Raw genomic sequence first — 14992 nt, 5'->3', positions numbered from 1 at the left:
CCTAATAATTCCACTTAAACTTACTGTAACATGCATCAACATTCTGAAATGGAACTGTCTGGGAAAAAAATTTTGGTTGCACAACCAGAACACTTGCAAAATTTCACCACCCTGAGGTAACACAAAAGCAGACAATTACAACCAACACAGATGTTTAATTAAACACAACTCTGAACACAACTCTCTTGAAGATCACAACCTGATCCTAATCTAAGTGTTCTTAGTTTGCACATGCTTAAAACAGACCCAACAGTCAGACAACACTGCGCTGTTTTAGCCGAGGTGCCTGGCAAGGTTAAAATACTTTAAGCCTAAGACACATCTAAGAAAGAGTTGATTAGATAGGATCGTTAGGAGAACAAAAAACAGGACATTTTTGCAGCAAACACAGCAGAGCAACCAGCCAGCATGGACATCCTGAGCTTTGTCTAGAGCCTGAACGGCTGTCTAATCAGTCCATACTTATCTGATTGGGCTCGTGGAAAAGAGCTGCATTGATCTGGCAGTCTCTTAAGCACCGGTGCTGCCGCTGCTGCTCCCGCGCTGATATAAATGATTTACCTCTCTGATAGTTTCCAGACCCGCAGAGAGAACTGAGATTTTGACTCACCGCCAAAAATCTTTAGCTTCACAGCTTTCTGGCACGAATTTCACCTCAGAAATGTCACCTTAATCCTTCACAAGGTGACATATTACCAGATAAAGACCCCTCCTGTGATTTACACGTTTAACCATCCAGTTTTTCAGCAGAGGTCCGTGTTCATACTGCGCACCCGCTGAATGAATTAAATGCTGCATTTGAGACTAATGTTTACGACGGTAAACAAACAGCATGCATCCTGGATGATAGAAGCAACACAAGAACACTGAGTGATGACACAGAAAATGTTAACATTAAAATCAGAAAGTGTGTAAAACTTCTCAGGTCACTAGCTGTCCTTTAGGTCCAACTTCAAGATACAGTGATGTACATTCGCATCCTTTTGAAAGGCTTAACAATTTATTTGTGAATTACTGTGTCAAATAAGTATTTGATCACTTGCTTATCAGCCAGATTTCTAACCATCAAAGACCTGTTATTTTGCTTTAAATAGTCCAGCTACACTCTGCTCATGATTCTAAATTAGTAGAACCTGTTTGAGGTGTTTAAGGAAAGGATCCATTAAACCCCATCTTTAATACTCTGACTGAGGGAAGGAGGTTTTTGCCCAATATGCCACAATACATGTCCCCGTTTATCATCTCCTTAATACAGTGCAGTCGTCCTGTCTCCTGTGCAGAAAAACACCCCCAGAGCGTGATGCTTCCAGCCCCATGCTTCACTGTAGGTATGGTATTATTGGAATGATACTTATCATTCTTCTTCCTCCAAACACGGCGAATGGAGTTAAGACCAAAAAGTTCTACTTTGCTCTCATCTGACCACAGGACTTTCTCCCATGACTCCTCTGGATCATCCAGATGGTCCCTGGCAAACTTCAGACGAGCCTGGACATGGGCTGACTTAAGCAGGGGAACCTTCTGTGTGATGCAAGATTTTAAACCATGACGTCTTAGTTATATATACAGTATATACACTATTACTGATAGTAGCCTAGGAATAGGTGGTCCCAGTTCTCTTCACGGCATTGACCAGCTCCTCCCGTGTAGTTCTGGGCTGATTCTTCACCATTCTTAGCATCATTGATACCCCATGTATATACTTAGACTTTGGCTGATTGTGGGGTGCACAGGTGTCTTTATGACAGCTAACAACCTCAAACAGGTGCTACTAATTTAGAATCATGAGCAGAGTGTAGCTGGACTATTTAAAGCAAAATAACTGGTCTTTAGAGGTACAGAAATCTGGCTGATAAGCAAGTGATCAAATACTTATTTGACACAGGAATTCACAAATAAATTGTGTAAAAAATCTCACATAGGTGGAATGCACCTATGCTGAAAATTGTAGACCCCTCCATGATTTCTAAGTAAGAGAACTTGCAAAATCACAAGGTGATCAAATACTTATTGACCTCCCTGTATATATAAACACTAAGAGTGTTATAATGAAGCAGAGTTTCTGTTACAAGCTGATTATTTTAATTTCATTACTCTTATACCACAATTGGCACACAATCAGCATTCCCAAATTGCCTGTAGTGTGTAAGTGGCTGTGTGTGTAATGGACTAGCACCCTGTCCTGGTATGTACCCTACCTAGTGCCCCAAGTGCCCTAGACACCTCCCATGAGTGAGGCTGTGGAAAATTTGAGAGACAAATTAGTTCCGGGTATCATTTGCATTATGGGAGCTATAACAGCTACTCCTTTACTGATGTCTTGAAGTCAATAAGCCAAAGAAAAAGCGATTGTTTATGTATTTATGGACACATTTTCAGCGCCGTATAACACTGATACAGGCATACAAAAAAGAAAATCTGATGCGGTTTCGCTTGAGTCATGTTCTTTCTCCATGTCTCATCCACAATTTGCAGATAGAGACACTTTGTTAGATGTGTCTCTTACATAAAGCTCCATAAACACTGGTTCTCATTGTTTTCATTATCATTAATGGACCCGAGAGTGGAGAGCGCACCGACGGCTCCACATTCTCCTGCCCTCATGAGGTGAGAGAGTGAGCGGAGTGCTGAGAGGCGTGCGTGTTCGTCTGTATGACAGGAGGAGACGTGTGAGTAATCGCACTAGCGATGTGTTCTAGCGGTCTGTTACAGTACAGACACTCCAGATGGCCCGTGATGTGATGTGATGTGATGTGATGCGATGCACGACAATCACTGTGTGTGTAAAGTACCTACCTTGGCCCCGTGTTTCTGCAGCACCTCCAGGATGTCATTGTGAGCTCTCTCAGCTGCCACGTGCAGAGGAGTCATAAAGCTGTACATAAGAAAGGCAGGAAAGAGTGATATTAAAATGCATGCAAACCCAACGCTCACAATTAACAACATTCACATTGCTCAAGATTTCCTTAACAACAAAGAGTCCCCCACGGTACGTGCACAATTTGTCGTTACATCATATGTACAGTGTATGAGTCCAAATTTTCTTTCTACGATATGAAGGACAAATGTGGTCCTTTACACCATAGACTTTCCTGCACACCTTTCTTCTGCAAGATCAAGGTCATGTGAAAGTGGAAGGTCTGACCTAACAGGACTGCCATGTGGACTTTTAAGCAAAAGTGACCAGAGTGACTCAGACACAAAGCCGTTAAGTTTGAGTACCGTCAGATTAATGCCTGATACAGGCTATAGCTCCCCAATAAGCAAGACAGGCCAAGACCAGTGGCTTGCTCCCGGAGACAATATGAGCAGGAAACCAAAATAGGAACCAGAATAAAAAAGGAAACCATTGTTTTCTGTCCACTAAGTTTAATAATCGCACTATAAGTGCTATAAGTGCTATAAGTGTAAGGCTAAGGGAAGAGTCTTAAAGATTACTGCAGCAGTAATACTATTCCAATCACATGTGAAGAACAGCTGTATGCTCTGGCCAATGATGTCCCATCCTACCAATCACTTTGTTGGACTTTGTCAAGGTCATCATCAGCGTTCTGACTACAGCTTTGGAGATTATATACGGAAATTGCAAAAACACTTAAACTAAAATACATCTAAAAGAAAGATTTTTTTAAAATATGTTTTGTTTTATGGTGAAAAATCGAGTCCGTAACATGAAACGCCTCACTGAACTCACTCTTTGTTCTTCTCGTTGACGTTGGCGCCTTTCCGAAGCAGCAGCTCGGTCACCTGCTTCCTCTTGGGGTGGGGCGAGGCAACAGCACAGTGCTGCCACAACAAAACACCAATAAATTAAAACTCAAACCACATCATGTCAAGCACCTGGGCAAACTTAAGTAACACATATCTGTTAAAATCTGTACTTGAAACAAGCTCTATATTCTTAACTGGTGGCTGTAGTAACATTAGACTGACAGCAGAAGCTTAAAGAAGCAAAGTGTGGGTGCTGAACATGTCTGGCCTGACCAACTAACTCTGCAATGAAGGGCAAACTCCCCCAGTGATATAATGGTGTGGGCATGGAGTCAGAGGTTCTACATGGTCAGGTGATATCGAGTTCCGAAGGATATGTTAATTGTCATGAAATCTACCATTTGTACTGGGGGATCAGAACACTCACCTTTTGTTACATTTTGAGTTAAACTATACATGTATATATGTATAAGTGTGTATATGTGTGTGTGTTTGGGGGTGGGGGGGGGCAGACTCACCAGTGCAGTCTCGTGGGTCTGCGGGTGTTTGAAGTTGATGATCTCCAGAGCGAGCGTCTTCTTTACTTTGGCCATGTCAGCTTCCCGTGCCGCCTGGAGCAGAGAGTGACCCTTAAACTCATCTGATGACAAGCAGGACAAAACAGAAAATGGTTGTGAGTGAGAAGATGAGATCTGCGAGGATAATAGCATATTCTGGGGGGGAAATACACATCATCATCTAAAATCCAGTCAGAGCTTTTGTCTGTGAGATTCATGCTGTTCAGACAAAATGGTGATGAGTTTTTTTTTTCCTTGCTTCATTTATCAGAAAGACTACATTGCAGTATAGTTTATTCAAGAGCATAAAGTATAGTGTGAGAAGCTGACCTAAGGAATTCATAAGAAATTCATCAATGAGATAAACAACCTGACTCGCAGCAGAGTAGAGACCTCATCTAAAAATTAATTGAATAAATCCAAAGCGAGCTTATTTATATTGGCTTGGTTTTGGAGATTTAATAACTGCTATATTTTAGGATAAAGTCTACAGTGGACAAAGGTGGCCATGTGTTAATCCCGATTCGTCTCAAAACCAAACCAAAATCAAACAGAAATTAAAAAATGTGATTTGCTTGTTTTGAGGAAAAAAAAAGATAATAAGAAGAATAAGAAGAGTAACGTGCTCACAGGTGAGTCTCTCTTTGAGCTCGGGTGTAGGTGCCATGTCCACCGCGCTCTTGCCGTGACAGTTGACCAGCGTAGGATCGGCGCCGTGACTCAGCAGGAGAGAACAGACTTCTACGCGGTTCTTGGACGCTGCCTCATGCAGGGGGGTGAACTGCCACAGGTCCATAGCATTCACACACGCTCCATGCTGAAGGCATACAAATACTTTTGGTCATGTGTGTTTGAATTTCCAACATGAAGTAAAATAATATCAGGAGGACTGAAGCAAAAAATGTAATAAAAGAAAAGAAACAACTTACGAGCAACACTAATGAGACAAATACTAAACTACACCACATCCAAAGCAACAGAGGGCACTAAAGTTGTTTCAGACACTGTGTGAAATGGGAAGTAAAAATGACTTCTTATTGCGAGCTGTACAACAATGTGACGCAGACTTCAACCTCAAAACAGATGGAATTTATGTGGCTGTGTCTCACACCAACCTTCTTTGGTGTAGAGAATACTTTGTGTTTTATTTGCTTTGCTTTGATCAAACTCACAAGCCTGTGTCTCCTATTGTGTGTTTTACACCCCATCTCTAATTAAGCCAGGATCAGCACCCAGCCAAAATCAGCAGAAAACCCTGGATCGGTTATCAGAGGAAATAAACAAACACTAAGCCTGATTCAAATCTGCACAAATAAAAAAAATCTTTAATCAAATTTATAAAAAATTTGATTAAAAAATTTAGCCTGAAAATTGACAGAATTGCTTGTAGCACCAAGTACTAAAATTACATAAAGCTGGTCATGTAGTGAATTAAACTTGAAACTTGAAACTAGGATTGGGTCATATAACAGAAACCCAAATGATTCTTTATGACATGTGTATGATAACTGCTGTAGTATAAGAGAAAAAAAAACACTTGAGGTTGTTGAAATAAAAGAATCACATCTTTGAAGAGGAAACAGTACCCCGACCCGACGCCTGTATGCTACCATTACCTGCGAATGGAGTGTGTGGTCAACTCGCTGCCACTCTTTATGCAGCTCCATTGGTTCATAAGCCCTTAATTGTGCTTGTCGTACTGTTACACCCAGGCAGAAACGCTTGGGACACGCTCACAATCTGACATAAAAGTGGGCAGGTGACAAATGTCTTGCTCGAAATGATTATTATTATTATTTTAATATATATATATGGGGGCACGGTGATGTAGTGGTTAGCACTGTCGCCTTGCACCTCCAAAGTCTACAGTACGTTTAATTTCCGGCCAAGCTCATTCCCGTCCCGTCCTCCCCGTGCTTGGTGGGTTTCCTCCGGGTTCTCGGTTTCCTCCCACCAGAATCCAAAAACATGTAGATTAGGTGTAACAGTTGACTTTTACATCAAACTACGAGTGTGTCTCACTGAATGTAACATTAGTTAGCATATACAACAGGCAGAATTAAGGACTAATGAAACACTGGAGCAGCGTAAACCTCTAGTGTTAAATAAACTTCTTACAGTAAACTAGTAGCAACACCATATGGCCTTCAAGATCAGTGAAGGAATTACAAATATTCACATTCCTCCAAAGGTCTGTGTCATTATGGGCCCCGGAATGCAAGTTAAAATGAACATTTTCTCTGTTGTTGCTGCAGGGTTACTTAATGCTACAAGCTACAAAGTCAACTCTTTGAGTTTGAGAATTTAGGATGAAGGCTCCTGCATTGTAAGTCAAGGATGGCACTAATTAAATAAATTAAACAGCCAATCAAATTGCACCACTTGTGTGGTGTATTTTTTTTTTTTTTTTACTTGATCGGCGCAACATTACAGCTTCACCACGAACAGAGTTTATTTAGCGTCTCAGCAGAGTCAATGCAATGTTAATTAACTTGAAGTAGTTGTGTTTAACATGAGACTTTGCTTTAATCATCCCAATGTAAAATAAAAGACAGATTAAAACATAATTTTGTGTAAAATAACCCCAAAATCTTTTGAATAATATATTATATATTACATATAGTACATGATATTCCACATTATTAATGAAAATATTGTTATTTTCTCTAATTAAGGGTGCCACACATGCCTTGTAGATGAAAAGACTTATGAGAATCAACAGAGAGTGTTTATTAAAGTACAGTAGAGTAGAATTCCTGACCAATGAAAAAAACTATTTACTACAACTGAAACATAGTATAACATGAACTAGGCCTTAAAAAATGTGAAACACATCAAGTCAACATGCAAAGGGACTAATACTATCTAAATGCAAAAAGTCACACATGCCCTGACAAACACTGCTTCAGCATCTGCAGTGACAAATGACCTTAAAAAGACGACGGATGAGGGAAGATGAGCTGTAAGTATCAGTCTCAAAGAGCTCCGCTCTGATAACCCTGCTAACACGTGTTAACCACAAAGCCGACACTGATAACAGGGTTTTTAATTGTCCTTTTGATCCCTTACATGGCATCTATTAATCGGCTCTGGAGTCAAGCAGCTAGAGCAGACGCACTGTGGGCTTAAGAAGATATCAGGAGCTGCTGATACTCCTGGGGGGGAGCTGCTCATTGTGAGCCACCAGTTAAATCCTCTTAAACCACAGAGCTATTGGATTCTTGCTTCTGATTGGTTAGAAAGCATTGATTAATTTTTTTTTGATAACAGCAGCACAGCTGCAATTAACCGGTTTATATGAATTTGCATGCTCTTATATGTATCTGGAAAGGAAAGAAAGACAAGTCTCCATATTTCGAGGTGTATAAATATTTGAACACTGACAAAGTTACTGATTAAATTAAATAATGAGACGAATTACTTTATTAATTTGATTGAAATCCACAACTGCCTTCACAATGTACTACTATTTCTTTTTTATTATAGTCTGGTAGGCATTGCTGGCTCAGGCATTGGAGGCTTCCTGCCTCCCATGTGGAAGGACCTGGTTCGATTAGTGTAGCAGGGGATTATATAGATAAATAAGAAGATATTTTATTCTTACACTTGTGTTCTGTTTCGTTGCTCAATCAAATGTCCCAGTTTGATTTGAATACCCCTCGCATTTCAAACAGGACCTGAGGGATGTTAGTGTGTGTTTTTTACCTTAAGCAGCAGCTCTGTGACTTCATAGTGGCCGTAGGAGCAGGCGTTGTGCAGAGGGACGAGGCCGCTGAGCCGGAGAGAAAACACAGAGATAAGTAACACGTTTCCACTTTATAACCCAGACATTAAAACAAGCAGGGTCTTTATACCATGGACATATGATCTGTCTGAAACTCTGACTGCTCCCACGGACACGTTTAAACATCATGCCTTAATGCTAATAGCCTCTGTAGGACATCAGCCAGTGGTCTTTTTTTTCCATCCCTCCCCTCTGAGAGATCTCAGGAAGATAGGACGATCACGTTACCACTGCGCCAGTAGGAGGCCACAGTCTGTTGTGATTTTAACGTACAGATTGTAACAAACATAACAAAATAAGCGTGAAATATAAATAAGGCTTAGAATACGCTATTCTTTTTCATCAGGGTAAACGTGAGATAATGTATAACAATCTAATGACTACAAAAAAAGTTAAATGTACAGTAAATTATAATAAGATGATATGATCAGTAATATGCTCTAAATCATGATGGATGACTGACAAAAAAAAAATTATATATATATATAAAAAATCAATTCCTTTTGAGATATCATCAAGCTGTAATGTCATGGACTCAGGAGCCGTGATGATAGGGAAATGAGTAAGACCAATAATCTTATTTCCCTTAATAGGGATGCTACAAAGAGTAAAGTTAATAAAGTAAAACAGTTTGCTATAGGGAAAAAAATATATATAAATAAAAGTTATATATATATATATATACAGTGTACATATACACATGCATATACACATACACACAAACACAGAGAATTAGATATCTACCCCTTGTCCTTGGCGTGGACGTCTGCGCCATGCTGCAGGAGGAGCTGCACGATTCGGACTCTGTTGTAACCCGCTGCCAGATGTAGTGGAGTCGACTGGAGGAAGGAAAGAGAAGGCGTTGTTTTTATTTGATTATTTATTTTATATGAAGGTTGAAATCATATAATGATAATAAACTACGGCTACATTAAGTTACACTGCGAATGACTTAACACAGCCGTTACAGTGCAGTCTGGGGCCAATTTCAGCAGCTAAGCACAAAAATAAACCAGGTTTTTAGTCTCACTGAGGAAGTGCAGTAACAAATAACCTTCGCTGGACATGATTCCCTGGTGCAAACTCCTTCAAAGTCACTGCTTAATTCAGGCGGTTTAGACTACAGCCAAGTTAGCAGCTGCTGCAAATAATTTATCCCTCTGCTTAACTGTTATGCAAGCTAATCGCTGACCTTCCAAAGCCGTCCAAACTTAGCGGAAAAGAATTCTAAAGAACGAATGTGTTAACGGTATCAATAACTCACTGAATTAAAAAAATATAATAATAATAATAATAATAATAATTGAGGCGCCTCAGGACTATTTTCTCAGCCTCAGCTGAAGATGTCCCCCTCTGAGCACAGGGGTAACGATCATCCACAAAGCTGGAACAGCGAGGTTGACAAGTGCTTTCTCAGTATCCCAGTTATTGCTACCTTGTGCTAATATTGTTAGCAAGACTGCATTAGGCTGCATCATCTAGGGATGATATTGTCACAGCGTCTGCAAAAAGTCTGTTTTATTATAATTTTAAAAACACTTAATAATTTGATAAAATGTCTGAGAAGTCCTGTCACAAAAACCTTTAACAAAAATAAAAAATAACCACCAAACCACCTGCACATCAACATTTATAATTAAAACACATCCAATATTTATTCTTCAACAACATCTACGATTTCTGATAACTTCTTGGTCTCTTCTACATTGCCTGGCCAAAAAGTCACGGAATCTAATATTTCCTTCAATCAACTTTAGCTTTAATTATAACACACAATGTGGTAGAGTTTTTGGGAGGAAATGATTCCTCATGCTGCCAGAACAACTCTTTTAAATTATGAGCCATGGAATATACCCGTGCCATTGGGGAAGTAAAACTCCGGTGATGTGATACCCTGGTCATTCAGTACATTCAGGTACAGAATGTTGCTGAGCCTGGCCCTGACTAACTGAAGCTACCTCAGATCATAACACTCCAGAGGCTTGTACAGTGGACACAGTGCATGATGAGTGCATTTACTTCTTGTACTTGTACATGTTCTTACTTTCACTATTAAACATGGCTATGGTTTTTACTTTAGATTTTTACCATGCCATTTTCCCAAGTGTTTAACAAAGTTGAGGCACTGTCCTTACAGGTTTTGATAAGGTGTTCTTAACCCAGTTCTAGTAGTTTAAAATCTCCTTAGTTGTTTTCTTTGTTAGATGCAGCCTAATAATTTGAGCTTTCTAAACTGGTGACTTGGTTTTTGGCCAGACAGTGTATTTTCACAACAATTTCCAACATTACCCACAATTCTCTTCGACTCCTGACAATGGTGAGGTATGACTGCTTCATCTCTAAGGCAATAAAGGAAAGCAACAGGTCAGATCTTCAAGTCCTTCAGCCTGTCTTATGTCCTCAGATCAGCTTGCATTGTTTCCACTTAAGCTCTAAATCCGCCATCAATCACACTGTGTCCTAATGTCATTGCGCGGGTTATGACAAAAAGACAGCTGACGTGATGTAACTCTAAAAGTCCCAGCTGATGGTGGGATGCACGAACAAGTAGCAAGGCTACGTTTGCAAGATCAGAAAGATATCACCAAAATCATGTTAATGCAAATACATGCTAAGCGTAATCGGTGTTAGGTTGTGAATGACGAAAAGGAACACAAAAGTTACACCGCATATTAACAGCCTGATGAGTCACTCATCTGCCTGGCAACATTTTATAATAATAATAATAATACCAACAATGTACAACTCACTGGAGTCCTGCCCACATGTGCATTTTCACAGATGCTGAAAAGTAATAATGAAGAGATTCAAAGCCTGTGTTGTAGATGTTTTGAATACCGGTCACTGTGTGCATCCTGATCGTGCCTTTTTGGTGTTAGAAATGTGCGAGGATTCTGAAAATCTTATCAAGGCTGCTGGTCAGGATGCTCTTCTACACTATAACGTGTTTGTAATCTGATATCGCTCCGTATGATTAACCACTTGTCCAGAAATGATGGAAACCATTATAAACATTGTACTTTACATTGTATACACTCTGTGCATGCATACGTAACACAAAGCAGTAGCTAAACCTCAACTTTTGTACACACATACTGATCCTGAGTGTAGGGCTGCACGATTAATCAATGAAAAAATGTAAAAAAAAAAAAAAAAGTAAAAAAATCATAGCCTCGATTCATACATACACGTGATATCTTAACGTTTGACTTGCATGCAGTTCGCTGCAATCAGATCACGCTGCATTCATTTGTTCACTTATTTACTTGACAACAATGCCAGATTTCTACATAAGTTACACCCACGCAGTGTAAAACAAAACATCATTATTTCACCAATCAGGCCAGGGATAAACAGATGATCCAGTCATACAACTTTATCGCTTCTCGCATCTTTCTTCCTCAATTATAAAGTTCCAATATTAGCGAGTGCTGAATATCACAACAAGTCAGACACTGGAGAGGTGATCCATTCGGACAACCTGTTTCGGGCTAGCTCCTCTTGATGCTCGTGTTGGCCCTCAAAGCGGATCTGTCAAATGTTCTCCTGTTCTTGTGTTTAGCAGCGAGTATATACTTCATCATCGCATGTGTTTGTTTCTTATTATCATAATCAGAAACATGTCAATAAGATAAATGTGTCACATGAACACACACATACGCAAACACAAATTTCAATTTAACCTGAGGCGTTGGTTCTAGCTGTTACACAACAACTCTGAGAACAGAGAGAAAGCTACACAGAGTTATACCAGAAGTGTGTTGAGATTGGAAGCAATAAAACCTTAGACACCAAATAATTGTTATACTGTAAAATATGTATTTAATTTCGAACTCCCTAAGAAACTCTGAGAAATAGTAATGATATAAACTAACGCATGTGATTTAGTACTGTAGTTGGCCTAGTGTCCAACAAGCACATATACTATTTATGAGTTATTCATAATTATTATTCTTACCATTCTATTTATGTTCAGCAGCTTTTTAATTATTAATTTTAAGAGTTCTTAAATAAGGAAAGATTTTTTTCCTCAAGAGTTGAAACTGCTGTTTTTTTTTCTTTTTGAGTACAATAATATAAAATTAATAAAATAAAATAAAAATAATATGAGAATCAATATCTCTTTTTGCATGGAGAAAATCGTGATTTACATTTTAACAAGAATCATGCAGCCGAACATCACGGTGGTGATTTTTGTTTTTGCTGTTACCCCCACCCCCCCCAAAACCCTTAAGTTATTGCTAATCGTGAGATGTTTGACGAACCCATTTATGAAACGACAGAAATATAAGGCTACTGATCTGTCCACACTTGTGTTCTGAAACTTTACCAAAAAACTCCTGACACTCACTTTAAAACGTTTTAAAGCGTCTACAAAATTCATTAATGAACGTGGTTTCGAACGAGAGCGAGACAAGCCTATCACGTTAAACTGTGTTTCAAGTCAACAGGCCAGATTAAGAAACAAGACAAACAAAACAAGAGCAGGAGGAGGTGATGTGTGTTAAAGCAATGCGGTGATGAACAGCAATTCGTGATCAGTGCTTATGCTCTGGGCGTCTGAGCTGATGCAAAGCACGACCAGACAGACGGTCAAAACATGGACAAAGCTGTTATAAAACAAGAAATAAAAAGAAAAGACTGCAAAGCTAAACTCCATAAATATCATCTCATACAGATGCATGGATGGGATATACAGGAGTACAATGCTCACGCTTCATACACGGCCCGATCATTCCTTTAAAGTGTATGGATTGTTCGGCCAAACACACAAATGAAACACACAAATCAGTGCAAAATCAATGCTTGAGAAAATGAGACCTTCGATTATTCCGGCTGACGAAATGCAGAGGCAAGCTGTTGTTTCGGCATGCACGTCCTAAGACAGGGCAACTCAGGAGGAATGGTAAGGAACTGAAAAGCCAACTGGAGGAATCAGTCTGCACCATGTTAGAGGGTGCACAGAGATTAGACTTGAACCAAAAAGCTCAAGTAGCAATTGTCTTATTAAAGAGGGCGGGGGATAAATAAAAAAATTAAAAAAAAAGGCAGGCAATGAGGCACGGTGTGATAATCTGCCTGAGAGGGAAGAGGGTCTGCTTACAGCAGGGGGAGAGTGACACATGACACGTATGAAAATAAAAAAAAAAGAAAAAGAAAATCTCCAAACCCATCCATAATGTGCATGAGGAACTCCGAGCCAGCACACTGATGAGCAACACAAAACTTAAAGTGCAATCTAAGAACTTACTGAAAATAACTTACCAGCATTTTGTGAGATGTCGACTGAGACAATGTCGCCAGAATCACAAAAAAAACATAACAAAAAAACACAAACAATGATATAATGATAGCATCATGTAATTTCAACAAAGTGCTAAACAGCCATGTTAGCTTTTCCTCCCTACTCCCCTCCCTCTATTATTTGTTTTTGACATCTCCGAGGATGTGCCGCTTGTGTGAACTGTGTGTACACAAAGCCTGCGGGACTGCGGGACTCCGTACTGCGACAGTGATCAATCGCAAATCTAACTTTCTACACTGAGATGAAACGCAGAGCGGAGTGAAGCCGCTATCCATCATCGGTTCTCCGAGCTCCAACGCGTCTCTGTTTTCCCGTGGTGGAGGAGCAGCCGCGCCGAGCTCCGACCCAGACAGCTGTGGCTTACTGGCAGCTCTCTCTCCCTCACTCACACACAGAGTCTGTAGTAGTATAGAAACGCCTGCAGCCTGTTCAGTTTGTCACAGAAAGGCAATCTAAACAGCTACACACCATTTATTAATAAACGCTCAAGAGCTGATACAAAGCCCTTAAACTTGGTTGGAAGCCAATTATTTACATACAATTTATTTATTAAACATTTATTTACTCCTTTATATTTCCCAACATCTTCAGTTTAATAAATTAGAATTTTTTTTTTACATAATTATGAAAAACATTATTATAGTCTGGTTGTGTAATGTGCTTTAGTCCAGAGCGCTACTGAATTCTTTGACAATAGTGCAGCTGCACAAGTAGGTAGGGGACGTCTGTAACACTTTCACTGTATGACAAACATTGATGACGCTGCCTACAGCCTTCCTGTAATTTACATCACCCGCTGTATATTAAATACTAACAAACAAACATCGGTTTTATATCCATCATATTATATATATTTATATATATATATATATATATATATATATATATATATATATATATATATATATACACACACATATATATATATATATATATATATATATATATATATATATACACATATATATATATATATATATATATATATATATTTATATTACTCAACTTTACCATCACAGCAAAGGTTTATACCTGACGACCTTCTTCCTGCCTTTCCATTTGTTACATAAAGCATTTTTTTTAAATCAAAGGTTTGTTTTGTTTTTTTGACTGACTTTAATTGCAAAATTTTCCCTACGATTATAAAAGTGAAGACGTGAGAATTTTAAAATAACACCAAATGGGACCAAAATGGAAAGTGCTAAAAGAATGTAAAATATCTGCATAGCCGTGATGACACTTTCTGTCCTTTCAGTGTCTCTGAACTGCTTTACTAGCAACTGGGGATTTTCTGTAAAATGTTCCCACATGTACCTTTAAGCTGCTTTCCAAGACTCTTATAATTCACTAATAATAATGTGACTTTGACAATATTTGTGTGTGTATATATATATATATATATATATATATATATATATATACACATATGTAAACTATCTAATAACCATCTACTTTATATACATATACTATATACAACTGCATATATGGAGATCTGAATACTAACACAAACATGAAATTCTGAGATTTTATCAACTGGTCCTCCTTTAATTTCAATTCAGGACCCCTACCATAGAGGGAAAAAAGTCAAGATTTTTATTATATGTATTATTAACCACAGACATACAGCTATGTGCA

At 38.9% G+C, this 14992-nt stretch overlaps 1 protein-coding gene across 1 annotated transcript in view; it reads right to left on the bottom strand.

Annotated features, from left to right (window-relative positions):
• Positions 1-14992, bottom strand: part of tnksa (tankyrase, TRF1-interacting ankyrin-related ADP-ribose polymerase a) — a 113581-nt gene that overhangs the window by 22013 nt on the left and 76576 nt on the right. Inside the window, exons 6-11 of the mRNA XM_053478089.1 lie at positions 8797-8891; positions 7974-8040; positions 4899-5085; positions 4230-4351; positions 3695-3786; positions 2797-2875 (exon numbers count right to left, since the gene is read on the bottom strand). Of these exons, the coding sequence (XP_053334064.1) occupies positions 2797-2875; positions 3695-3786; positions 4230-4351; positions 4899-5085; positions 7974-8040; positions 8797-8891 (642 nt within the window). The remainder of the gene's footprint in view (positions 1-2796; positions 2876-3694; positions 3787-4229; positions 4352-4898; positions 5086-7973; positions 8041-8796; positions 8892-14992) is intronic.

This window comes from Clarias gariepinus, chromosome 19, assembly GCF_024256425.1.
Source record: "Clarias gariepinus isolate MV-2021 ecotype Netherlands chromosome 19, CGAR_prim_01v2, whole genome shotgun sequence".
NCBI lineage: Eukaryota > Metazoa > Chordata > Actinopteri > Siluriformes > Clariidae > Clarias > Clarias gariepinus.
Note: the sequence above shows the minus strand (reverse complement) of the source record. Positions and strands in the feature narration are given on the sequence as shown.